This window comes from Crocodylus porosus, unplaced genomic scaffold (genome assembly GCF_001723895.1).
Source record: "Crocodylus porosus isolate Cpor-Errol unplaced genomic scaffold, CroPor_comp1, whole genome shotgun sequence".
NCBI lineage: Eukaryota > Metazoa > Chordata > Crocodylia > Crocodylidae > Crocodylus > Crocodylus porosus.
This window is the reverse complement of record NW_017728943.1, coordinates 104,775,780-104,801,828: the sequence shown is the minus strand read 5'-3', so window position 1 is coordinate 104,801,828 and position 26,049 is coordinate 104,775,780. Positions and strand designations below refer to the sequence as shown.

Sequence of the window (26,049 nt, the reverse complement as noted above, 5' to 3'; positions counted from 1 at the left end):
AAGAATTTTGGCATTTGTGTGCCATTGAAATTCCAGCTTTCAGTGAACTGTGGCTGGAAGTGGCAGGGGAGTGTGTGCATCCACCTTCGTCCAAATTGCTTCAGGTCATAACTCTGTGTCACTGCCAGAGGTGGTACAGCAGGAGAGGAAATCATGTGATTCAGAAAGAATTTGAAGAGCTGGCAACAATGCTACAACTACAGCTTATTATAACATTCCTCATAAATAAGTAGGAGGAGTCATCTAATGTTGATCACCTGTCCTACCAAGGTACAAATCTCTTAAAAGGCAATTTTTGCCTCTGCCTGGAAAGAATCTCACAGCTAGAGAAAGGCGAAAATGACTTCCAATAGAAAAGCATTAACTGAGAAGTTGGACAGGATCATGGCTCTTGCCTATAACATGCCACCAGAGGAGAATGTGTTTTCTTACAACGGGGTATTGTACCCTGTTGTATTGTGCAGCCCAGAGACTTTTGAAGCGCTTGAGTCTTTTGAAGCCAGGAGTGATGATGTGTTATTAGCAGGATATCCAAAAAGTGGTAAATATCTTCTTTTTCTTTTGCCTTTGCTTCAAGTGAAAATACAGTGTTATGTAACATTATAAAGCAGCGTTAAAGCACCAAATAATTCATTTTGATTGATGCTAGGAAGCAGAACTTCCAATGGGATTCTCTGAACACCACAAGGGTGAGGTTCGTATCTACTCTCATATTCACTACAAAAGAATTAACATAAAGCTGAGAATATAAATGAATCCAAAATAACATATTCTTTCCAAAGCGGTAATAACTTAACTTTCTTACTTTTTTGCATGTGATGTTTGGTACTGCTTAGCTGCATCTACATGAGATGCTGCCCGCACAGTTATTATTGCACAGTCTTTTAGTACTTATATAAACAAGTACTAAAGGACTGTGCAGTAACCTGAGTTACTGCACAGTAGCGCTGATGAACGTCTTTTTTTGTGACGCTACTACACAGTAGCTTAATACTACTGCGCAGTAGCAATGTGCCACAGTTTTTGCCACATGACACTACCGCACAGTAGTATCAGGCTACTGCACAGTCAGCATCTCAAGTAGAGGTGCCCTTGTGTATTAAACACACATATGTGCTCTGTGTAAACTGTCTAAACTATGAATGCACTATGTCCAAACAAAGCACTGTGTTTGTTTGCAAAAGGCTCTTTGTACACAGCCCAATGTATTCAGTCCTATTGTATGCAGAGATGTTTTTTCTTTCAAAATGTGCCTGACATGGGCCATATCTAGGCCATGCTGCACCTATCCTTTAATCACAAAGAATCCAGGATTGTGTGCACTCCATAGATTCTCCTATGCTTGACTCACAAAGGGAGACTTATGTAGGAATGCTAGGGTCAGGAAGCTTAAATCATTTAGTTACCTCTTTACCTCAGAGACTTTATAATATTATCGACTTATTTCTGTCCTGGACAGGAACTACTGGGATAGAGGAACAGAGGGCAGACAGGATTTGGGCTCATGATGGAACTGTTGGTAGTATTTCTAAAGGTGAAGATTAATCATTTTTGATGCTAACATTTGACTGTAGAGAATCATTTTACTCTATATTACTAAACATCTATGGGAATTCTTTGCTAAACAATGCTCCTAGGTGTACATAGGCATTTGCCAGCTGGGGACATGTCCAGATGGGTGTGCACGTGTGGTCTGCAGCACCTCAAAGCAGTCTGAGGTGCTGTAAACCACATGTGGCACATGTGCAACTATTCACTGCACTGCTAATTTGCAGTGTGGTGCCAAAATTTGATACTGGGAAATCCCAGTGTCACAAAAAACCACTGCAAAAAGTGGCATGGCGCATATGACAGGAGGCATAGAGGCTTGGAGGCTTGATCCTCCAGGGAGACACTCTGGCTGCTGGCCAGAGCATCTCCCCTCCTCTAGTTGTCTCTTGGCTCCTCCAGCATGCTGGGAACCAGAAGAAGCAGGGAAATGGCCATTTTCCCAAAGCGGGGCATTTTGCCTTGCACCACATCCCTCATGCAGTGGCATATGCAGCTTCAAAAAGCAGAAGCACAAATTTGCACTGCTGTTATTTTTGTGGCAGGACACTCACATCCCTGCATATGTGCACTTGTCTGGATGTTCCCTGTGGGGTCAAATCAGAGAAAAAATAAGTTACTTACAGATATTTTAAATGTAGACTTTTATTTTTGTTTTTTCACACTGCATTTTTAATTATGACTTGCAATTGGATTTCCAGGACATTAGGAAGTGAATGTACAAAACCCAGTTCTTATCTTTTTAATAGTTTGTTGTTTATGCCTAGGCATAATGTGTGAAAACTGCATAGCAAATGGGAAAAATATACCTTTTCTTCAAAAGAATCAGGTGGTATTATCTAGCAGGCAGGCACCAGTCTGACACTTCTTAACAGTGGGGAGAAAACTAAAAGGAGCAAACTGCAGGTTATGAATAATAAAATGTTAGAATAAGTATCAGAGACCAGAGTTTAGAAAAAGAAGTCTTAAAAACAGATGGTAAGTTTCAGAGATGTAGTTCAAAGGCAAGTTACTGAGTTTAAACACAGGAGAAATTGGGTGAAATGCCATGGCTTGATTGCACAGGAGGTTGGACTACATGGTGCAATAGTGCTCTGGGATTTAAAGAAACCCTATGCATTTATGGAGCTATGAATCTTGATTAATCTTTTGTCATGACCCCAAAGGCATGCTTACTGGAAAGAGAACAGGGGACCCCCATAGACACAAATGGACTACAGGGGAAGCAGATTCTCACTTCAGTTCATCCCCAGAATGTCCTCTTCTGTTGTTTCCTTTTCACCCAGACTTGCCACCTTGAGCTGTAGCTCAGTGAATCAAAAACCTGTGTACCTGGTGGCAGAAACCAGAATCCAACCTGCTTGTGAAAGCCATAGAATTGGTGATAGTTGAACAGTTCAGACAGATATTCATTGGAGGCCCAGGAATGGGTCTGTAGATACTGGGTTATGGACTGTAAGGAAGTCAACCACCTCACTAAGGACTTTTTAGAAGCAGAATTAGAATACAGGCCCACCAAAGCCTAAATACAAAGCAAGGAAAGCTGGGCACAACTCATCAGCCACTGAGTGGAGGTCATGCACTCAGCCTGGGAGTCCTACCTTATTCCCCAAAATGGCAGGGATGGACTCAGCTAGCTCAGGCCACAGAGTCAAGGCTGGAAGAGGATCATAACTGAGAAACAGTATTACACCCAGGGAAAGGGGAGCCCTTGGTCTGCATCTGGTGTGGCTAGCCTGGGCACTGGCTCTGCGATTGTCCACTTACGGAATCCAATTATGTCCAGTCTTGTGCCCCTAATATCCTGATAGAAAACCCCAAAATAAAACTTATGTAGTCCCTGTGACAGTTGGAGATGTCCAGGTCCTACACCTCATAGGCTCAGATAAGACCTTTGTACATGGGTGCCTCATGGATCCCACCCAATTGCCAGTGGTGGAGTGTGTGCATGTAACTTGTATACACCAAAATACTCATCCCTATCTTATTTCAAGGGTGTGGCTCTTGAACAGAGGCTGAACAGCCAAGCTAGTTGTGGCAATAGCCAACCACCTTTCCCGGTTGGTGGCAGTGAATAAGAATTGGGACCTGCTGATCAAATTGGTACATTGGGCCACACAACTAAAGGGAGACCAGGAGCTGTTGGAGCAACATGGAATCAACTAGGGAAGATATTCCCTTTTGACCCCAAGGTCTTCAGACTCCGTGTGATGTTTTCCAGGACTCCTGACAGACCAGGAAGGCGGCCCTGGCAACGGAGAATAAACTGGGTAAGAAGCAGAAGAAAGGGGTTGATGTCCGATGTCAGCTGGCTGGCCTCAGGATTCCTCAGAACCTGACCCCGTGGGCAGTTCACATGGGGGCCAGATGGGGTACCTAGAAAAGGGTCTCAACTTTATTTAACGGCAAACAGATAAGTCTATACCATTCTATGGCCAACTGGCCCAGGTGAACAACAAAACACTTAACCCTCACCCTAGCTACCCACAACTCCCATTTCAATTTGCAAGTGGATGCCCTGAAGTGGGTGACTGGGTCCTACTGTTACTTCCCTTATCAGAAAGCAAACTTCTCCTTAACTTGCAAGGACCATATGAAGATAAAAGGTGAGTGAGAGGTGCTGACAGTAAGGTGTGGCTTGTGGGAAGACAACATGTCACAGATATATCACACCAACCTCTTAAAATCCTGATGGGCTGGGGAAGCACTAAGCATAGCAAAGATTTTCCCAGCAGTTGTGAAAGTTGTGGGAAGTTCCAGTCAGCTCCCATCCAGTGGGGTCATACAGGGAAAGAGTCTATTGCTATCCTGACAGGCCAGGGACCTACTGAACAAGTTTCCAGATGTGTTTACCACCAAGTCAACAAGAACCACCTTAATTAATCTCCAGATCATCCTGAGGCCCTGTTGTCCAGTCCAAAAGGGGTTCCAAGCAACTACAGGAGATAGTAAAGAGGAAAATACAAAATATCTTAGAGCTAGGCATGATTGAAGAATCTTCAAGAAAATGATGCAGCCTAATTGAGCTAGTGCACAAACCAGACAAAAAAAAATACATTTCTGTATTGACTTCTACAAATTAAATGCTGTATTAAAGTACAATGCATATCTAATGCCTTGGGATACAACGGCTGGGGTAGGCGAAATATGTATCTACCTTTGATTTTGCAAAGGGGTACTGGCACATCCCCCTTGTTTTCGAATCCATCAGCAAACTGTATTTACAGTACCCTGAGGCTGCATCAATTTAAGACCCTCTCCTTTGGTCTCCACAGCACCCTGGCCACCTTCTAACAGCTGATGGATTCTGTAAAGTCTAAAGTTCCTTCAGCTAAAGTCTCTTCTAGGGTTAAATAGCTATTACCACCACTTTACACCACCATTTTCAGCACTTACCACCCCACTGACAGACTGTCTATGTAAGACCACACCCAAAACAGTGTAAATGAGTGGACACTTTGGCCTTGAGAGAGTTAAAGCAGATTCTATGTACTGCCTCACTATTACACAGCCCAGACTTTAAACAGGTTTGTTCTATAAACAGATGCTTCAGAGTGAGGCTTAGGAGCCATGCTTTCTCAAGACTTTTAAGAAGGGGAATATTCACTCTGTATCAAGACCGGAAACTTGTTCCTCAGGAACAAAGATATTCTATGGCTTGAAAAGGAGTGTCTGGTGATCATATGGACGATTGAACCCTCCACTACTAACTGCTCAGGGACCCACTTACTCTAGTCACAGAACATGCCCCCCTGCCATGGCTACACATGCTGAAGTGAGACAACCCCTGGCTCACACCCTGGTACCCAGCATTGGAGACCTAGGCGTGTGATGTCCACCATCATTCTGGAGTAATCCATGCCAATACAGACTTCTTGTCGTAGGAGTGGAGGGGGTTTGAATGTGGAAAAGGGATTCCCAGACTCCATGCTTGGGGTGGAGGGAGGAGGTGCAAAATATGTAACAGGACACTCTGGCCCTTTAAGTGTGGCAGCCAGCCCCCGGTAGGAGCCTATGTATAAGGGATTAGTTTGGGGTTAAAAGCCCAAGCAGGGAAAGAACAAGTTGACTTGGGGAAGAAACAAGTCTGTGGCCCAGAGGCAGATAGCAATTCAGGAGAGCTCATTCCTAGGAAGGGACAGAGCTGAAGGGCTCTCAGCTGCTGCCTGGGAAAAAGCCAAAAGTTTTTACTTTTGTTCATGTGTTTGTTGTTTCAGTCAAGGGTATTGTTTATGTGATGGACCATTGTTTGGACTGGTTGAGAGGCTCCTAAGGAGACAGAGCCCATCTGTGTTGGAGGCACCACCGCAACCCACTTACACCCAGATACAATCATGGGCAGATCCAAGATTTTACAGGGGTGGGGTATGGGAGCAGCACTGGCACCGCAGTGTGGTGCCACCCCTGCTCCCAGCTTTCCCACCTCACTGGGAAACAAAAATCTGGTACTTCTTTAAGTCCCTGAAGCAGGTAAGTACCTCCCCCCACCATCCACTCTCAGCACCCCTACTTCTACTCCATGCTCAACAACATGTTCTTCCCCTGCCCATGCCCACCCTCCCCTTCCACTTCAGGTGTGCCTGCTGTCTTCAGCTGCCCTGGAGACAGGAGGAGCTCCAGAGTTGCTCTTGCCCTTCTGTGTGGAGAACCAGACTCAGCAGCAGTGGTGGGTGGGTTGGTTCCACTCCTTGTCCTGGCTTGGCAGAGAACACCCAGGAGGACCAGCAAAGGAGAAGTACCCTGCCTACCCTCACCACCCTGCTGAGCTGCGCTCCTCATCCACCTAGTCTGGAGCAGGGCAGGAGCATCTCTGAAACTCTCCCTGCCCATAAGTTAACTATAGACAGCAGGAACAAAAGCAGCAACAGGTTGGGGAAGGGAAGAGGGGGAATAATAGGGGTTGAAAGAGGGGACATGCTGCTGACCATGGAGGGGAAGACTTCTTTCTTATCTGATTTGGGAGCTTTAAAAAAGTCTCCAGTCACTGCTTCCATGGTATGTTCCAAAGTAGAGGCTGTGACTATGCCACTACCCTCCCCTCTATCCACTCCTGGATACAGTATCATCTGGGAGGCTTTCTTGGGCCATACTTACAGTTACTCCAAATACTGGGTCAATCCAAATACCCTATGAAAGAGCAGTATCCTCATAGGAACATAGCATGGAAAGGGGTCCCCTAGGCTATTTGAGTCCAGTCCATTGTTGAATGCAATCTCCTTAAATTTCCCTATATGCAAATATATTATGGCTAAACATTAAGACAAAAATTAAGCTTTTACTTGCACAAGTTATTGTCCATTAATCATTACCTTTTTCACCGGGACGAAAACAGAGGTTTAAGTTTTAGCAAAGGTCAAACCTACCTTTTCCAGCACGAGAAAGTCTCAAGAGGATGGGAAGTTACCAAATGAAATATTAACAAATGAGATTAGATTGTCTCTTTAGGTACTAGTGCCCTAAACATGACTGAGGATCATCCAGAAAAAATTAAGCAATAGATACTAGTTATTTTAGGCGTTCTTTCCTTTTCTTCCCTGAGTAGGAAGAGATAAGGAAAGTTCTGGTATGAATAAAAGTGATAGGTTGAACAGCACATTGAAGAAGCTATTATCAACATAGTATTCACTAACATTGTTCTCTAGAAACCTCTTTACTGTAGCTGAAACTCTGGCGCTGTATATTTTCATATATAATTTTATAATGACATTGAGGGATAAATCATATTTCACCTTTGGGCACCTAAGTGGTATTTACATCGCCATGCAATTTTTTGCCTTTACATACAGTTTGGATTCTGTTTCTGTCTGTGGTGGAACAGAATACCTCAAGTATGCATGTATGCATCAAAAGACAACAGTAGTCAAAGCTCCTCCCACTTTTTTGGGTGGTTGTTAGGGCATTTGCTCAGGGAATGGGAGACAGAGATTCTGGACTCCTTGAATCTACAGGGGGCCTAAGCTTGTATCTTTTGCTTCCCAGCACCGTGCTCTAACCATCATAAAAAAGCTAGACAGTACATAGAACACTCTCTAGCCCTCCTCCTAAAGCTGTTCCACTAGGCAGCCAGGAAAGAAAGATATGTTTCAGGAGGACACAACCAAACAATGACCTGGATGCTAACTGGTAGGGGGGGAGAAAGGGCTAGATTCTGGTTATAGACCCAATAGCTTTTCATTTGATAAAATGGACAAAAATAAGGAGGATAAAGAGAAATGTAATGTCCCACTGAAAGCAAGGGATACAATCCAGAGCCACCTCTCAAACAGGATAGCATCCATTTTATTGGGCCACCCCTCCCTTTAGCTCGCTACTCTCCTACTGGCCCCACATATTTTCCCAGATTTAAGTGGGGGCCTGGAGAATGCTATGGACATCGTTTAACTCAGAGGTGGGCAAAACATGGCCCGTGAGCAATATCCGACCCACCAGTTGATCCTATCTAGCTCACTGGCCATTGCTGGGAACCAAAGGAGGGAGGCCTGCACCCAGTGCTGCTTTACTGTGCCCCAGAGCTGGGGCTGGGACACACTGCACAGTGCACAGTTTCTTCTACCATGCATTCATTTTGCTCCCCACCTGGCTTCCTGTTGGTGTTGTGCCTGCGCAGTCCTGACATTGTGGCCACTGGTAGCTGGGCCTGCACAGGATGGGGTGTGATGCAGTGCACTGAGTAGCTTCCCTGCCTGCCTGCCTGCCTGCTACAATGAGCTGTTGCTGTCATGGTGTTGCTAGGAGGTGAGTCCATTCTGGCTATGTGGAGGTGGGGGGCGGGGGGCAGCTTACCCCAACTATCCCAGTGCAGCACAGCAGCTAAAAAGGCTGCACTATGGCTGTGTAGATGCTCAGGCTGAATAGAATGAACTGGACAGGCATATAACATGAGGCAAGTTCTCAAACTAGTCCTAGAAAAAGCAATGCCTAACACTGGTCAGAATGTCTGACAGGCTCACACAGAATGTCTTCTGTTGTCCCAGTAGATGTGCCGCTTCCCTGAGGCAGATCTGAGATGCTGCAGAAGGATTACCAAGACTCCTCTAGCCCCCTGACTATTACCCCATGTTGCTCATCCATGTGGGAACCAATGCTACTGCCCAGGTCGACCCTGAGAAGATCAAAAGTGACTATAGGCCTCTGGGTGCTCAGGTGGTGTTCTTAATCCTTCCAGTCAAGGGCAAGGGCTCTGGCAGAAGTGGATGCATCCTGCAGACCAATGCATGGCTATGCAGGTGGTGTTGTCAACTAGGCTTTGGCTTCTTTGACCATGGGACATTATTTCAAGAAGAAAGATTGCTAGGAAGAGATGAGATCTACCTGATGAAGAGAAGGAAGAGCATCTTTGCAGACAGTCTTACTAACCTACTGATAAGGGCTTTAAACTAGGTTTGCTGGGACATGGAGACCAAAGCCCTGGGGTAAGTGGGGAAGTGGGTGACCTGGACGAACAGCGAGCAGATGGTGGAAACAAGGGAGTCCTTCTCATTCTTCTTGAGAAATAGGGCAATTATGTAGTTACCTCAGGTATATGTACATGAAAGCACGGAGCCTGGGAAACAAGAAGGAAGTCCTTGCACAGTCACAGAAACTTGGTGGGAGCTCACATGACTGGAGCACAGTCATGGATGAGTATAAACTGTTCAGGAGGGACAGGCAGGGCAGAAGAGGAGGAGGAGTTGCACATTATGTGAAAGAGCTGTATGATTACTCAGAGCTCCAGTATAAAATGGGAGATAGGCCTGTTGAAAGTCTCATGGATAGGGTCAGAGGCCAATCAGGAGCTCTGCTCTTCTTGACCTGCTGCTCACAAACAGGGAAGAATTGCTGAAGAATGTAGTCGTGGATGCCAACTTGGGCTGCAGCAACCACGAGATGATTGAGTTCAGGATTCTGAGGAAAGGAAGGAAGGAAAGCAGGAGAGTAAGGACCCTGGACTTCAGAAAAGCAGACTTTAACTCATTCAGGGAACTGATGGGCAGGATCCCTTGGGAGGCCCATCTGAGGGGAGGAGTCTAAGAGAGTTGGTTGCCATTTAAATAAACCTCCTGGAGGGTGCAGGAACGAATCATCTTGATGTGCAAGAAGACCAGGAAGTGTGGCAGAAGACCAGCTTGGCTCAGCAGGGAAATCTTCAGTGAGCTAAAACACAAGAAGGAAGCTTACAAGAAGTAGAAACATGGAAATATGACTATGAAGAAGTATAAGAGTCAGGAAGGCTAAAGTGCAATTGGAGTTCCAGCAGCAAGGGACATGGAGGGTAACAAGAAGGGTTTCTACAAGTATGTTAGCAACAAAAGGAGGATTGGGTAAAGTGTGCATCCCTTACTGAATGTGGGAGGAAACCTAGTGACAGAGGATGTAAAAAAAGCTCAAGTACTCCATGCCTTTTTTACCTCGGTCTTCATAGGCAAGCTCAGCTTCCAGACCACTGAACCTGGCAGAACAGTTTGGGGAGGAGGTGAGCAGCCAACAATGGCAGAAATACAGGTTAGGGAATATTTAGAAAAGCTGGACTTGTACAAGTCCATGGGACCAGATGGGAAGCACCCCAGGATGCTGAGGGAGTTGGCTGATGTGATTGCAGAGCCACTGGTGATCATCTTTGAAAACTCACAGTGATCAGAAGAGGTGCTGGATGATAGAAAAAGGACAAATATAGTGCTTATCTTTAAGATAGGGAAGAAAGAGGATCCAGTGGAGGGTAGAACTAAAAAATGAGGTTTCTACATTTATGCCCTCCCAAATACATCATGGAAATTAACGTCTTCCATTAAGCACCAGGTTAGCTGTTGGAAAAAAAGCCTTGTTCACTTTCTCCCCTTGTTTTGGTGGTATGTAGCAAGCAGCACAGAATAAAGAACCTGAATCCTGACACCAATTACTGGGATATCCCATTATGATCTTCCTCTCAGATTTTGTTTTCATTTATTTAAAAAAAAGAAGACAGACCAACCAGGGAATTTAAAATTACTCAGCCTAACTTCAAAACCTGCAAAGATACTAGAATAATTGTTTAGTGATTAATCCCTAATCACCTAAAGGATAATACAGTGAAAAAATAACCCAACTGGATGTGTCAAGGACAAACCATGTCACACTAATGTAATTCCTTTCTTTGACAGGTAAGAACCCTAGAGAAAAAGGGCAAAACAATGGATGTAATATGCAACAATTTAAATAAGGCTTTTGACATTGTTGCTTAGGACATTCTCTTGAACTAGCTAAAGAAGTATGGTGTAAATGAAATTCCCATGAGGTGATGGTGATATATAGCTGCTTAAAAACTATACTAGAAATCATAATCAATGGTTTCCTGTCAAACTGATTGTCTAATATAAGGCCTAAGGTTTAGAGTACTGGTGTGAGACAGGTTTTTTTCCCTAGCTCTGTTATTAATTAGGCTGCCATATAACACTCCATGACTCCATTCATTTCAGTGTCTCAGTAGCCTTACCTGCAAAATGGGTTTTATGATACTGACCCCCCTTTTGCAAAGCACTTCCAGATCAAAATGCTGAGTATACTTTTTATTTACATAGAAGTTTTTTCTATTCGTTTACTTTTTTTCAATAAGGATTGACATCATACTCTCTGGACAATAATTACCAAGATCATTTTCCTTTTATTTTTGAGCCGTTCTGCACGTACTGTTCCTTCAGTCTTCCATAACTCCTTATTTTCAAGGATACATGTATTATTAAATTTGTCAACTTTTTCTTTTTCCTCAAGTGGCTATTCAATATTTGTGGTAAGAAGTATTCAGTTTCTTCAGTTTTAATCATTTAGAATTTGTTTCAGGTAGTAATTGGATTCTCCAAATCTTGAATGACTTGGTTACAGCAGATCTAAAGAAAAATAAAGAAGCACTGGAAGAAAGAGTGAAATATGAAGAAAAAGGAGACTATGCATTTTTTGAATTTGGAGATCCAGGAAAATTTGAGGTTGATATAAAATAATTAAAATTCTAAATTTTCCAATTGATATCCCTAACAGTTAGAATATAGAAAGTGGTGCATGCTCCATTGCCAGGAAGTGATTTGGGATAAGTATAATGAATCCTTTTTAGCTAGGATAAATGGACCATACTGAGATTGAATATTAGTGGAAACAAATATTTATAAATGATCAATGAAAAGTTCTATGTAAGGTATAAATCAATTTCAAATACATAGATACTCACAAGTTCAAAAACATGACTTTGTATATGGCATAGATAGGTACTTCGCAAGCAGTATATTCTATTTATACTGAAATAGTTTTCCTTCCCAGAATAACAGAGTTCCTGGTGGAGGGAGGTGTGATAGAGCCTGGAGAGATGTTGAGAGAACAGAAGGTGGTGGTACTTTATGCCACCAGTGTCAAGGGAGACTGGTACAAACGTGTGAGGACTCCAGTTGCCTTAAAGCAGGGGCATTGTACTCCATTGGTCCCACAGGCTGGATCCAGCCCCATTTCTGGCAGCAGAGGGGGAAGTTGCAATGGTGTTATTTCCACAGGTTATTGTGCTGTGGGGATTAACACACCCATTACTCACCTCTCCACCACCAACATGCATCCCTAGTGATGCTCCATATGTTGGAATTGGGCAGTGAACCCCACTCCTGAATTCCCTGCCTTTCCAGGAGCCCTGTGGGCTGGATGATCTGACCCCACAGGCTATGTCTTCAACATGCCTGCATTAATGTATTGCTGAATATAAAGAAAATAATCTTGTTTTGACATCCCTGCATTAATGTATTGCTGAATTTAAAGAAAATAATCTTGTATTGTTCTGAAAAGTCTTATTGCTATAATACAAGGGCAGAATAGAAAACTTAGAAATCAAGTGATTAATTACACAGGAAGAAACTTTAATACCAGTTGAAATGTAGTTGAATCTTGGACTGCTTAATAGCTAGAAGCTCTCAATGACTTCAGGGGGGCAGATTTCCACTTACAAAATCCACCACCAGCACCACAGTATCACTGCCAATAATCTGTGTAGAGGGAACAAGGATGGAATAGTAGCACCCTGGAATAGTAGAGATGTCTCCAACAGTTCAGAGGTGAGGCACGGGGTTTGTCTACACAGACAAATGGCCTGGAATAGTTACTGTGATATAGCTACTCCACACTAACTCCCCACATAAATGCTTGTTCTTCTCTGAATGTCTATCAAGGATCAACTAAGATCATGATCAGACCTAGGGCACAAAGCAGCACTAGAGCTGCTCTGTGCTTTAGCTTATTACCTGTGATAGCACAATGACGTGTGTGGATTAATATAGTCTGGTTCTCAGCAGGTAATGGGGTGCCTCTAGTATATAGGCTAGTTCAGGTATTCTTACATTACCATGTAGACATACAGTTAGTGGGAAAAAAGTGTCCCAGTAGGGTCAGTGCACTGTAAATACATGTTCTAGCTTATTTTGCAATAACTTCTTTCTGTAAGGAAAGTCATATTGGTAGGAATGTGGAGAAAATTAATTAAGCCTCTGTGGGCATGTCTGCATGAGACACTTATTGCAGAATTGACTAATTAGCTCCACAGTAAAACCGCAGTGTCTACACATGCAGTGCTATTAGGACAGGGTAAACTAGTTAACTGTGCTGTAGGACAGTAATGCCTGACACAAGTACTGTCCTATGGCAGAGTTATTTACTCTGTTTCAACACATGTGTAGATGCTAATGGGGCTGGCTGATTCATGAGGATGCTTCAGTACAAGGCTAGCTGGCAGGGAAGGGCTTTACTGCCATAGCTCAACATGCTGCGGTCCAAGGTGCACATGCAGCTCCAGTGTGAATTGTGCCAGAGTTTATTTAGCTGCATCAATTGCACATGTAGATGCTTCCTGTATGTTGTGTGTTTATTACATGCATAGAATTCTTCTGCTTTGATTCCTGTCAATCTAGACATTTTCAAAAGAACTAAAATTCACTCCACAATGTTTTAAAACATAAAGTTTCATTAAGTGTACTAATTTCCATTTTCTCTTGTCATTGCAGAGGATAAAGAAGTTACCTTTTAGAAGAGTTTTGGCAACCCATCTTCTTCCTGGTTGTCTACCAACATCTGTTTTCAAGAATAATGCCAAGGTTCATGTGCATTTTAAAATATTACAGTCAGTATTAGAGGTGCTTGAAAGTAAGAGTTTATTTTACACATGTACCAATTCTTTGAGTGTGCCAGTTAGTTATGCACAGACTTAATTTTTTACAGTTTTGTTATTTGAAATGTTTCAGTGAATGTTGTTCATGGATACTTTTCAGCCTATGGGCAGCTTGAAAACTATTTGCTAACTTTTAGAAAAATTGTTTTTTGTCCTTCTAGATATTGATGCTGACTAGAAATCCAAAGGATGTGGCTGTATCTTATTTTCACTTTAGCAATGGAATGCCTCTGCTTCCTTCTTTTAAAACCTGGGATGAGTTCTTCAGTGCTTTTATGTGTGGAGAAGGTACCATACACTTCTTTTACTTCTTCTGTTAAAATAAGGATGAAATGTTCAAGTGTTTGAATGCACCCCCTTTCAAAATCCTAGATCCTCCCTTGCTAGTGCCCCCCTCTAAGTCAGCACCCAGGGCTGGTGTCCCACTCACTCCATCCTAGTTACACTACTGCATTTGAAGGCTTTTCTTTCCACTCATCCACACTGGTAGCAAAGGTGTTGACTCTACATACAATGAGCTGGATTGTCCTATTCATCACACATCAAGAAGAAATGAGGGACGCTGAAGAAAGGACAAGTAGTAACTCTTACACACACACACACACACACACACACACACACACACACTCCCCTTGAACCATTAGATCAGGATTATGCCCAGCAGCTTTTTTCTGGTTGGCTGGTGCTGCCTGTGATTGGGCCATATTCTCTTGCGTGGGTAGGGAGATTCAGGATGGGGAAGACTCATACCCATTGCCACTGAAATTTCCGTGACAGTTGCTCTGATGCCCAGTGGGTGAGAGACATGTTTATCAGCTTTGAAGTGTGGAGTAGCAACTCTTCTGTCCCTAAATTCTAAGAGGCATTGTGTCTGCCACAGCTGCAGGCATATACTTATAATGCATCTCACCTGCCTATGGCCTAGGTTTAAAACCACAGAGCCTACAACAGCATTCACTAAATGCCTATTACTTATGAATGGACTGAACTAAAGCTTCCATAATGTGTAAAAAAGAACTGATTTTAATCATTCCACTGTGCCATGGAAAGAAAACGTGCTACCATGTGTCAGCTCTGGTTTATTCAAGCAGACATTGTCCTTTTTCCCATTGTCCTTTGTTCATATATTACCACATTCAAAAGCACAAAATGATAATTTAAACCTTTGCTCCTTCCAGTGGTCTGGGGCTCCTATTTTGACTACATGATTGAATGGAACAAACATATCAACAATAAAAATATTATGTGTACAACTTATGAAGAATTAAAAGAGGTGAGGTTAACTATGTAAAGGGTGCTTTACTTTACATTTCAGATTACATTTATTACTGAAATATTCAGACCATATATTTGTCCCTTTTGAATTAACATTAAGATACCAAAGATATATAAAGCAGAAGAAAAGAAATTTAGAAAAGCTAAGGGAAGGTTTTTAAAGGTACAGGTATTCTCACTGAAAGTCCAAGGAGCAGAGGCTTAGCTGTCATTTGTGCCTTGGAAAAATCTCACCTTAGATCTAATATCATTGTCTGAGTAAGACTCCTTTTGAAGTTGATTAGTTCATTCCTGTGTGAAAGTGCATTGAGCAGATTAGACAGTTTTCCTAAAATGGCTTCTGTAGCTAAGTGATTCTCAGCTAGGGTACTACAGCACCCTGAAGTGCCTTGAGAGCCCTTCAAGGGTGCTATGTAGTGTTAGCATCAAGATTCACAAGATAAGCCCAGAGTTTTCAAATAGGAATCCACAATGTTAAAAACATTCTGACCAGTTGTGATTTTTCTGAGTTCTTTGCAACAGAAGAATTGCTCTACTATTTTTCTGTAATAAAAAACAGTGACAATTTAACAGCTGACATTTGCTGAGGGGTTCCTTGAGTCTTTCGAGGGGATCCTCAAGTCTAAAAAGGTTGAGAACCACTGTTCTAGCTCAACACAAGGCTAGTTATGTGTGAAGAAACATTGGTTGAAATGCTATGGCCTGTGTTATGCAAGGAGTAAGACAAGATGATTGAATAGTCCCTCCTCACTTGTATGAATTTCTGCTGAGTAAATATACATAAAACAATTAATACTAGGAATAGATTGACTCTGAGATGTATTTTCTCACACTATAAATTCTGGTTCATCATCAGTTAGGCATCATTTTACCTATGCAAATAATCTCAGTTGAATGGGGATTGCCCACAAGCATAAATTTCCTTGTGAAGGAGGAGTGCTAGGTCCCCTAGCTAGTATCTAGTTCCAAACTCCCATCCCTTGCCTGAGGGTGGATACTCCTTCTACAGCCCTGAAGGGGAGGGCAGAGATTTACCCAGAAATCACTTCAAAACCTTTATCAAGTACAGAGCTTTTTATCAGCGAACTGCCCTACTGTGCACCAGTCCCTAACCTAGGTATCTCCTGTTCTCTGATTCTCACATGCATTGCAGTGCAGGCAGAAGGTGACCATGTGTGGAGACTACTATCTGTACTTGTTCCATAATTATGAGCTCAGGTTCAACCTGCTGTGTCCTTGCAACAGTAGCAGTTGTGACAAGTGCTGTCTTGCAGCCTCCTCTTCAATCACTGCAACAAGTGGGAATTGGATTTCCTGCCAAATCACTAGTCGAGGAGTGCTGGTAGGCTGAGGAGACCAGATTGTCCTGTTTGGGCAATGTCATTGTTAGCCTCAGGTCAAGCAAAAGGCAGGGCATAGCAGCACCTTAGAGACTAAATAGTTCAGAGAGGCATGAGCTTTTGTAAGCAAAGAGTTTCTTTGCCAGACATTGTGGCTTTGTGTGCTTAGCATTTCTGAAAAAGTCAGGCCAGCAAAATTCCCTAAACTCAGTTGGCCCGTGTTTAAAATGGGATATTAGCGTGTTCCAGATTCACAAATCACTCCGGTAGCATAACAAGGGGTGACTAAGGGAGTATAAGCCCTAGGTGCTGATTGAGGGGGTGCACTAGCATGGAGGCAAAGGGGTGCTGGAATTGATGCAGCTACAGACTCTTGCTGTGTAGAGTCAGGAAGTGATGGTGGAGACATAGCATTCAGCAGCACCTGCAGCGGTGTGGAGAGGGGGACAGGCAAGAGGCTGACGGACACCTTTCCCTGTAGCTATTGGGACCCTTGAGCTGCACTGGTCCCACCCCCCTTCTCCTTGTCCCTCTCTGCAATGGAGCCTACAGCTACTGGGACTATAAATCATTCTAAGTACAGATGTTCAAAAAGCCCCTAGCAGAAGTACTCTATCATATTTTACTTAAAGTGCTATAAGTTAGAGCAGGAATGAACCAAAAAGACATTCACCATTTGTGGGGTGGGGGGTGGGCCGCTGTCACACACCTCCCAGGAGGCTGCCAGAGCGGTCCCCCTCCTGAACCCCACCCTCCCACCACCTGCCGACTGTCAGCAGTGGGGATGAAAGGTGGCAGGGGAGCAGAACCTCCCACACTGCAGTGGCCCCCCACAGCTTGCTGGCTGGAGTCTCAGGTGGGAGTTGAGTCAGGTCCATGTGTCCAGGGGGTTCCCCCTTCCCACCCCTCACCCCAGCCTCTTGGCAGCTGCAGCCAGGAGTTGCAGCCCTGCTTTTCACTATGCCAGGAACTGGGGTTGGTGGAAGGAGGGAGCCCCCCCACTTCACAGACCTGGTTCACTCCCCCTCCAAGACCCTCACAGCAGAGGTCCTTTTCCTCCTGGCCGCAGTTCCTGGCAGAGTGAAAAGCCTGGTTTGGCATCCCCACACTGCAGCTCCTGGGTGCAGCTGTCAAGAGGCTGGGTAGGGCAAGGGAGGGAGGAAGGGAGCCCTTCTGCTATGCAGATCTGGGCCACCCCCTCCCTTCCTCATGACCTCATCCAACAAGCTGTGGGGGGGCCCTCATGGTGGGGGCTCTTTTTTCCCACCCCCTCTCTTGAGCCTCCTTACAATGGGAGCCAGAAGTTGCAGCACAGGGCTGTTCAGCCCCGCTTTTCTCCATACTGGAAACTGGAGCCAAGGGGTGGGAAATGGAGCCTCTCTGCTGCATGGACCCAGCCCAGCCCCTGCCAAGATCCAAACCTGCAAGCATGGGGTGGGGGGAATCAACCTGGCAGAGAGGCTTCATTTTCCCACCCTCCCACCCGGTTGTGCAGGGAGGAGACAGAGCCTTTTCTCTCCTTTCTGTGACAGCCCAGGGGCAGGGCTGGGCTGGTGCTTGCCTGGAGCACCAGTCAAGGCTATCAAGCCACCCAGCAAGGGGTCCCTGTGATAGCAGCAGAACACGACCTACACTGAAGTACGATGGATGTGGTACAGATGTTCAAAAAAGCACCCTAACTTAAAGCTCTTTAGTCTAATACTGTATCCATCAAGGGTTCTCTTAGACTAGGATCCACCATTCATAAAACACTTTCAATGTTGTGAATATTTATTCTTTTATAGATTTAAAGTGCTTTCTGTATGCTTAATGTGCATTAAGTGTAATGTCTCTACCTAGTCTCTGTCTCCAGCCCCTTGGTCCTGAACACCAGCCAGAAGGAGGAAGGTAGAACTCATAGCTGCTGAAGGTAGAAACACTACCAGATACGTCTCTGGTTTGGCCCCCACTGCCCTCCTTCTCCATCTCTGCCCAGGGCACTGACAAAGCTTGCTACATCTCTGACTCACTCTGAAATCCTCAGATGCAAAGCTTTATATACTGTATTCTTGTGGCAAAAGTTCTGTCTCCATTGTTGTCTTGGTACATGGAACACAATACCTTCTCTGTTTTATGTGAACAATTTGAAATATGGTACCCCCCTCTTTTCAGAATTTGATTTTAGGAGTGAAAAAAATCACTGAATTCTTCGAGTTCTCCTTGACAGAGGAAGAACTACAGGCAGTTGTAGACAGGAGCAGCTTCCAGGCTATGAAAGAGAACTCCCATAGAACCCATGGTACCTTTGGAAATATTCTCTTCCGTAAAGGTAAATTACCAAAAAAGGAACTAGGAGTCCTCTACTGGTAGATCATTTCAAGCTTCCCATTGCAGGAAGTGTACTAGAATTTATTGGATGTAAATATATTTCACTGATGCTCTGTTTAAAGCATGTATATTACAGCATTTGATCAGTGTGTAAATCACAACATTTCTTTAGTTCATTCCTCACTTCAGAGTGGCACCTCCCACAAAGTTCCCCAAAGCTGGACAGTCTTCAGTTTGGTAAAGAGTCATTTATTACATTTTTATTCATATATCTTTTCCAACAAATACTGAATTCAGTTTTTATGTCCCTTACATGCAGCCATTCTCTTTCATATACAAGCAATAGGGCTGATACAGTTTTCTCAGAAAATGCTGTTTTTTGAGGATTATTTCAGAATATCTCAGTTTAATGTACTGTCACCAAAATCAACGAGAATTCAGATAGATTCCTACCTATATTCCTGGTACATGGGCCCAGGCCCACAGACCCTGGAAGTATAAGATCTTGCTTTTAGCCAGGCCTGCTGAGGAGGTTCCGGGAGCTGGATGCTCTGGGAACTATCTGCTACTCAGTGTAATTGAAATGTTGGTGAATTTTAGTTGTTGTAACTTGGGAAACTGACAACTGTGCATGGATCTAGGAGTTTGAAAAGTGGGGTGCAGATGTTGCGGTGTATCATCACATATAACACAACACAAATTTTAAAAGAAACTAGAAGCTTCACTAATAAGCTAAAGGCCTTAAGCTATATTATTCAGTTTAAGACTGAAGCAAAAACAAACAAACAAAAACAAAAAAATCAACAAAGCCCCCCAAACCCTAAGCTTTATTGGAATGTGCATTAATTTTCTATATCATAGATTATATATAAAAACACAAGATACCAGTCAAAATTATCAAAAGATGTTGTTTCATTAATCTTGAAGTCATTATAGTTAAATGTATATTTCTTTCTCAGATCCATAAAACAAAATCAAACTTTCTTGAGCATCTTGGCAGTGCCTCCAATGCTTCATTGAAAGTTTTTTCCATACCTGAGCTAATGTTTACCTGAGTAACATTTCCACATGTGGGTTAATGTTTCTAGCTAGAGTTAAAAACTTTCTTCAGCGGTGTGAAATGGGAGCTACATTACTAAGGGAAGCTAGTAGATAACTGAATTGCAGAAGTGAGGATAGCTAGACTAATAGGACCATTAAAGAGCTTTTAAAAGGAAAAAGAACACAGGAAAAGATCTGGCGGGGGGTGGGCGGGCTTGTAGTGGTGCTGTTGCATCCTTTCCCCTTCTTTGATCCCTGGTCCACCTAAAGTTTAAAAACAACTGTCTGGCAGTGGCAGCTGCATTTCTATTCAGGCAGCTTTGAGGGAGTCACTTGACTTCATGGATCATCATAATCTATCTGATTCCTTCTAAACTCTTCAGTCCACAGATGTTAACAACCCTTTTCTAATGGTTTGGATGTCCCACTAATTAAGCTATCCTTTCTTTCATAATTCTGATTGCTATTAGATGCTCCTGGTAATATAACTCCTTTTCACAGCCCCGTAGACTGTTTTTGACTCTAGCTAAAAACATAACCTCATGCGTGGAGAAAACTTTCAGTGGAGTATTGGCTTTGTTTAATTTTATGAATCTGAAAGAGAGATATATATTTAATTCTAATGATTGCAGGACTAGTGAAACAACTTTTCATTACTTTTTTCTCTGTTACACTTCTTTATACATTATATATAATGCAGAAAATTAACGCACAATCCATGGAATTATATTTGTTTTTGCTTGGATCTTAAACTGAACAATATAGCCTCAGGCTTCTAGTATATTAGTAAAGCTTCAAGTTTCATTTTAACTGGAGAAAAATATATGTTGTTTTGTATGTGATGATGCACCATATCATTTGCTCTTTTCAAAATCCTAGATCTGTCCATGCAGCCTACTGGCCACCAATTGGATGTCCCTGGTATAGTTTAGGCACATCATGGCTGAAATTGTTAAAATAGAACAGCTGCAAATCATGAGGCAGTGATACATCCAGTGTAATGAAATAACTCTATTTGCTTGAAGGTGCTATCGGTGACTGGAAGACCCTTTTTACTGAAACTCAAAATCAAGAGATGGAGAGAAAATTTGAAGAGTGTTTAGCAGAAACAAAACTGGGAGTCAAGATAAAGTACAAGGAGTACTGCAAAGCATGAAGATTAAAGCATAATTTCTGACAGAAGTTTTCCACAGGATGAGCTGATTCTGCAGAAATCAAGACAAATTATGTAGTACTTGATTCCAACTTCACTACTTGAAGGTTTTAAGAATCTAATTTTCTTTTGAGAGAATTTTTTTACCAGCCTTGAATTTTATGATGATTTAGTTTAATTTTTTCTCTTTAAACAATGACATTTTAATGGTCACTTTTAGTACCACAAAGCTGCTAAAGTGCATGATCTGGGGATAAAAACAACTTGTATCACCTTGCACCATAGATTTTTAGTGACACTGCTCATACATAATAAAGAGTGGGCAACATTTGCTAAAGAAATGCCTTTCACGTGGCTACATCAGTAGTAAATAATTTTTATGGCCACAGGCCAGATTGACCCAGTTTGGTCAGAGGTGTGCCTGCAGGTGGATGGGAAGGTACTAGGGGACTCAGCCACTGCTGCCCCTTTTCTCTGTGACTGGCAGGGGAAACATGGGCAGCTACCACTTTTCTCTGCTCCACTATGGAGAACATGTCCACCACCACCGCTTTTCCTCTCTGCCCACTACTGCTTCTTCTCCCCATGCCTGCTGCTTCCCTCACTATCAGCATAGGGAAAGTGACCACTGCCAGCATAGGAAAGGTGCCCACCACTGCTACTTTTCCTTGCACCTGCTGCCACTGTTTTTCTCTGTGCCAGGATAGTGAAAGTGGGTGCTGTTGAAGACCTCGCTGCTCAATGTCACTATAGCCCCATACCCACAGAACAAATCAATAGGCTCTCTCGGCCAGATTTGGCCTGCACACCATAGGTTGCCAATCCCTGGCAACATAATTTTGGAAGACAATGTCCAAAAGGGTTGCAACACTACACTCTCACAGCTGTCATTCAGGAATGGCAACAACCAAGCTACTGAAATTAAAAAAAATCCTTTTGCATGGTAAGAATTTGAGTCAGTGTCATTTTACTTTCAGCTGAACTGTGAACCTAGAGTCCATCCTCTGTAAAGGGCAGCATATAACTGTGCCAAGGATAGCACTAAGGTGACTCAGAGTCCTGCTTCATCCTTTCTCCAGAAAGGGAAGTTATCCCTGCTAGCTCTTTTACTTTCTTATTCTGAGTCAGCTTCAAAGTGTTGGCTGGTGTCTTCTGAAGACAGTACAAAGGGTTGAGCCCACAGCGTACTCCTGCCCACCTGCATGTGAGGGAAGGGCAATAGTAGGCCAGTGGCTGTTTTTTCCTATACACCACCTCTGGTAATGCCAGAAACTTATGAAGAGATGTGAAGGGACTCCTCATATCCCCTTACTTCCATGTACGGCTTGCAATGAACCAGAATTTACACTGTTTGTACAGTGCTCAGCCCAGTAAGGCTTGGACTAGGTCACAGTCTCTTGACACTACTATAGGAGTAATACTGAGTAAGAAAAGCAAGTATTTCCTTATAATGAAAAGGGTATATTTTCTCTGTCTTTCTTCTTATTTAAATATGACAGGATGATGTTTGTTCTGTCTTTCTAAAATAAATTTGCCTTTGGCCACAGATAAGGTGAATGTCTGTGGAAGTCATGAGTGATTGAAAAGTTGAAATAAGAACTCAAACACAAACACAATGTTATCTGTAATTCTAGCTAGCTATCTGATTTTTTTCCTCTTCTTATTCAGTATTAGTCCTATAGAAGTGTCAGGAGACTGTGACTTAGTCCAAGCCCTTCTGGGCTGGGTGCTGTACAAACAGTGTAAATCCTGGTGTAACATAAAGCCATATACACAAAGCCCAATATATACACATCTAGGTGAGGCACAACATCTGATTTAGGTCTTAGTCCCAGCTAAGAAAACAGAACATTGAACTGAAATCCGAAGCATAATACCCTATATTTCGTAAGTTAAGGAGCTTAATGTAGAAATGTAACCATCATTGCATAATGTTTACATGGCTGGGTTCAAGGTACACTTTTGTTCAAATATTTCATGTCAGCTGCAAGAAAAGTGCACAGTATTTTTTCTCCTAACTACAATTATCAGGCAGGGACAAGGTCAAGCTCTTATCTCATGGTGTTTGGTGGCTGTGGCCTGTATCTGCTGTATCATATGACTACTTTCGTATCTAATAGGAGAATTCTTTGTCTAAAGGCAGCAGTCTAGTCCTTCCTGGAAACATAAGGGGCTATTTGCAGCATTTATTAACCCAGAAGGATTTTATTCCTAGGCATGCAATGTGACAAGAGGGAGAGCAAGACCACTTCTGTCTCTGGCCATCAATAGATGAGTGCCTAAGTCACTTTCCTGGGAGGCCTGAGAACACGGGTCCCAAGCTCCACATCCTCAGAGGGGCTTTGATGCTGGGTCTTTGACTGCTTATCATCACAGTTTGCTAACCATCATACCACAGGCAACACAGTAGCAAGACCTTTCTCTTTTTTAAAGGCAGACACTAACTTAGTCATTGGAAAAAGTAGCTGTGGGGCAGTGTAGGGGGAAGCTTCTGCCTCAGTGGGAGTAATGGCACCCACTTTTTCAAACTATGGGCCACTTCATTGAGACATACACCCTCTGGGCTACTTGCTTTCCCTCGGCCCTGTATATCACCCACATACCTCTCTTTGCTGGCTGCTGAGGGGGCCAGCTTCAAAAGTAATGTCTGAGAAGGGGCCGGATAATTGCTGATCTCTGGTGTGGAGATTAGACTGTGGTGCTGGGAAGTCAGAGACACAGAGATTCAAGTTCCCTTTGAGAACTACATTTTCAGGCATTTAAGGCTGTGACCCATCCACAAGGAGAGAACATATGTGTCATGGTTATACATGAGGCCCATGTGGAGCCTACTGAACATGCCCAATCTGCACATGTACCTAGTCATCTATGCATACAAGGTCAGATGTCCAGGAATAGAATTACTGCCTGCATGTGAGTTTCAAAAATGCGATGTAGATGACCAAAAATGACCACTTAGGTGACTAGAAAGGAACAGAACATCACTATAAACGTACCTTTGTACTTCTGTATGCAGGACAGAAACAGTTGCAGTCAAGACAACTTGGCAAAAATATTCCAATATATTTTTGTAGAAGCTTGCCCTTGGATTTGCCCACTTATTTTTCTGATTTTTTATAAATGTCACCCTGGGCACATTTCTGATTATTGGAGTTCTTTGCCAGAAAAAAAGTCTATGTCATCCTTTAGGTGTTTGTGGATTCATTAAATGCCTGGGATTCCCTTGTAGGGATTTTCATTAAAAATTTCTATGGATTTTTACAATGTGAGATCATATGTTTTATACTACATTTCTCCTCTTTAGAGTCCAGACCAGCTTGTCATGGAGGGAGATATTTACCAGCACTAAAATCAAACTGCCAAATTTCCTGCAAGTATAAAACGGGCAGCTCCCTTGAAGTCAATTGAAGTCCTTCCTCTGCAGGATGAGAGATATAACACTTAGGGAGGGTGTGTACAAAAGGGCTCTGTGCACATTTTACAGTGCTGTAATTTAGAGCATTTTTATAGCACTATAGTTACTGCACTGTTAAACATGACAGCGTACATCTACACAAGATGCTTTACTGTGCATTGGACTAACTTAAGCTCCCTCCAGAGGTGGTGCAATTGCCTACGCTGGAAATCTTCAAGAGGAACTGGATGGTCACCTTGCTGGGGTCACCGAGTTGTCTTTCCTGCTTGGTACAGGGGGCTGGACTCGATGATCTTCTGAGGTCCCTTCCGGCCTTACACACTATGAATCTAATCTAATGTGCAGCAAAGAGTCACTGTCTACATGTGTGCAGGATTTACTGTGCAGTAAATTAGGCCAATTTGTGATTTATTAATACCAAGAAATACAGATACTAGGTTAACTAACATTTTTTCCCCAGTCAGCCTAGGCAGAAAAGGGCCACATGGGGCAGGGTGAGGAGTGGTCTGCAGCTCTAGTGCAGAGATTGGCATCACAGCCTGGCTTGGTGGGGCTGGCTTAGGCCAATGCCCTGTGGCCGAGTGACAGCAGCGCTGTGAACTCTTCCCTCACTTTGCTTGCTGAGGGGGTGGGGGAGCTTTCTGTTCCCACAGCACTGGGCCAGGGACAGAGAGTTTCCCTGTCCCCTCAGCCCGGCTGTTGCCTGTGCAGTGCATGGCCCAGTTGGCTCCCACTCCCCACCTGTGCCTGGGGCAATCCAGGAGCTGAGCAGTGCCAGGACCAGGGAGAACTGCTGGGGTTGGGGCAAGGAGAGGGGCAATGGTTAGCAGTGCCAGGACTGGGGACAGAGAGCTCCCCCATCCTCTCAGCAAGCAAAGCAAAGGGAGAGCTCAGGGTGCTGCTGCTTCTTGTCCACAGGGCTTCATCCCAAGCCTTATTTTAATGTGCAGTAACCTTAAGGTACATTAATTGCATGTGTAGACATGCCCACAGAAGAGCAGTGTTTGGTGGGAGGAGCCTCTGAGTCTCCCTGCACTGTCCAGCTTGGAGGCAGGAGGCACTGTACAGAGAAGTGGCTCTGGGCAGGTTCCAGCATACAGAAGTTATTTAAAACACTGTAGGTTGCTGAAGTTCTGTAGAATATGGCACTTCAAATTTAATATCTCATTTAACCAGGGTTAATTTAAAACTCTGCAGCCATATTTAAAGTACTGTAAAACCATGAATTTCTGTTAAGACATGGCAATAAAACACTTTAAATGGCAAAAAAGCAACTTCTGTACATGACACCCTTTACTGAGCAGCAGATTAATTCGCTGTACAGTAAATCATCACCATCTACATGTACATGTGGTAATTAGGGTGCAGTAAACTAATTTATTGCACTGCTGGATAGTCCTGTCAGATACAAGTGGTATCTGGCAGTGCAGTAAATTATTGTGCTTAAATGCACGTGTAGATGCTGCTGTTGGGATTATTTTTAATTAAGATGGCATATATTCAGTTGCATTAATTGTATGTGTACGCCCATGGTGTACTTCTGTTCCCTTTTGTGCACCTAAACAACAGTTGTCCTACTTTGTGTGTGGCTTTTTTGGCACTTGCACACAGTTTGGGATCCTGTTACCCATGCATCATGGATATACATATACAGGCATACCTCAGAGTTATTGCAGGTTTGGTTCCAGACCACCGCACTAAAGCGAATATCGCAATAACGTGAGTCACACAAATGTTTTGGTTTCCCAGTGCATATAAAAGTTATGTTTACACTATGCTGTAGTCTATTAAGTGTGCAATAGCATTATGTCTAAAAAAACAATGT

The 26,049-nt window shown here is 43.3% G+C and overlaps 1 protein-coding gene across 1 annotated transcript; it reads left to right on the top strand.

Moving 5' to 3' along the window:
- The first annotated feature begins 214 nt into the window (after nucleotides 1-214).
- On the top strand, nucleotides 215-22,574 carry LOC109320035 (sulfotransferase 6B1-like). The gene is made up of 7 exons (XM_019549956.1): nucleotides 215-541; nucleotides 11,341-11,483; nucleotides 13,530-13,619; nucleotides 13,855-13,981; nucleotides 14,872-14,966; nucleotides 18,460-18,616; nucleotides 20,682-22,574. The coding sequence occupies exons 1-7, from the start codon at nucleotides 340-342 to the stop codon at nucleotides 20,810-20,812; spliced, it is 945 nt and encodes a 314-aa protein (XP_019405501.1). The 5' UTR covers nucleotides 215-339; the 3' UTR covers nucleotides 20,813-22,574.
- Nucleotides 22,575-26,049: the final 3,475 nt, after the last annotated feature.

What these genes read in the sequence shown, in the direction of transcription:
- LOC109320035 (XM_019549956.1), top strand. Translation starts at nt 340, where the DNA reads ATGACTTCCAATAGAAAAGCATTAACTGAGAAGTTGGACAGGATCATG. An exon ending in TTTTCAAGAATAATGCCAAG is followed by an intron (nt 13,620 to 13,854) that starts GTTCATGTGCAT and finishes TTGTCCTTCTAG; the next exon opens with ATATTGATGCTGACTAGAAA. An exon ending in AAATATTCTCTTCCGTAAAG is followed by an intron (nt 18,617 to 20,681) that starts GTAAATTACCAA and finishes ATTTGCTTGAAG; the next exon opens with GTGCTATCGGTGACTGGAAG.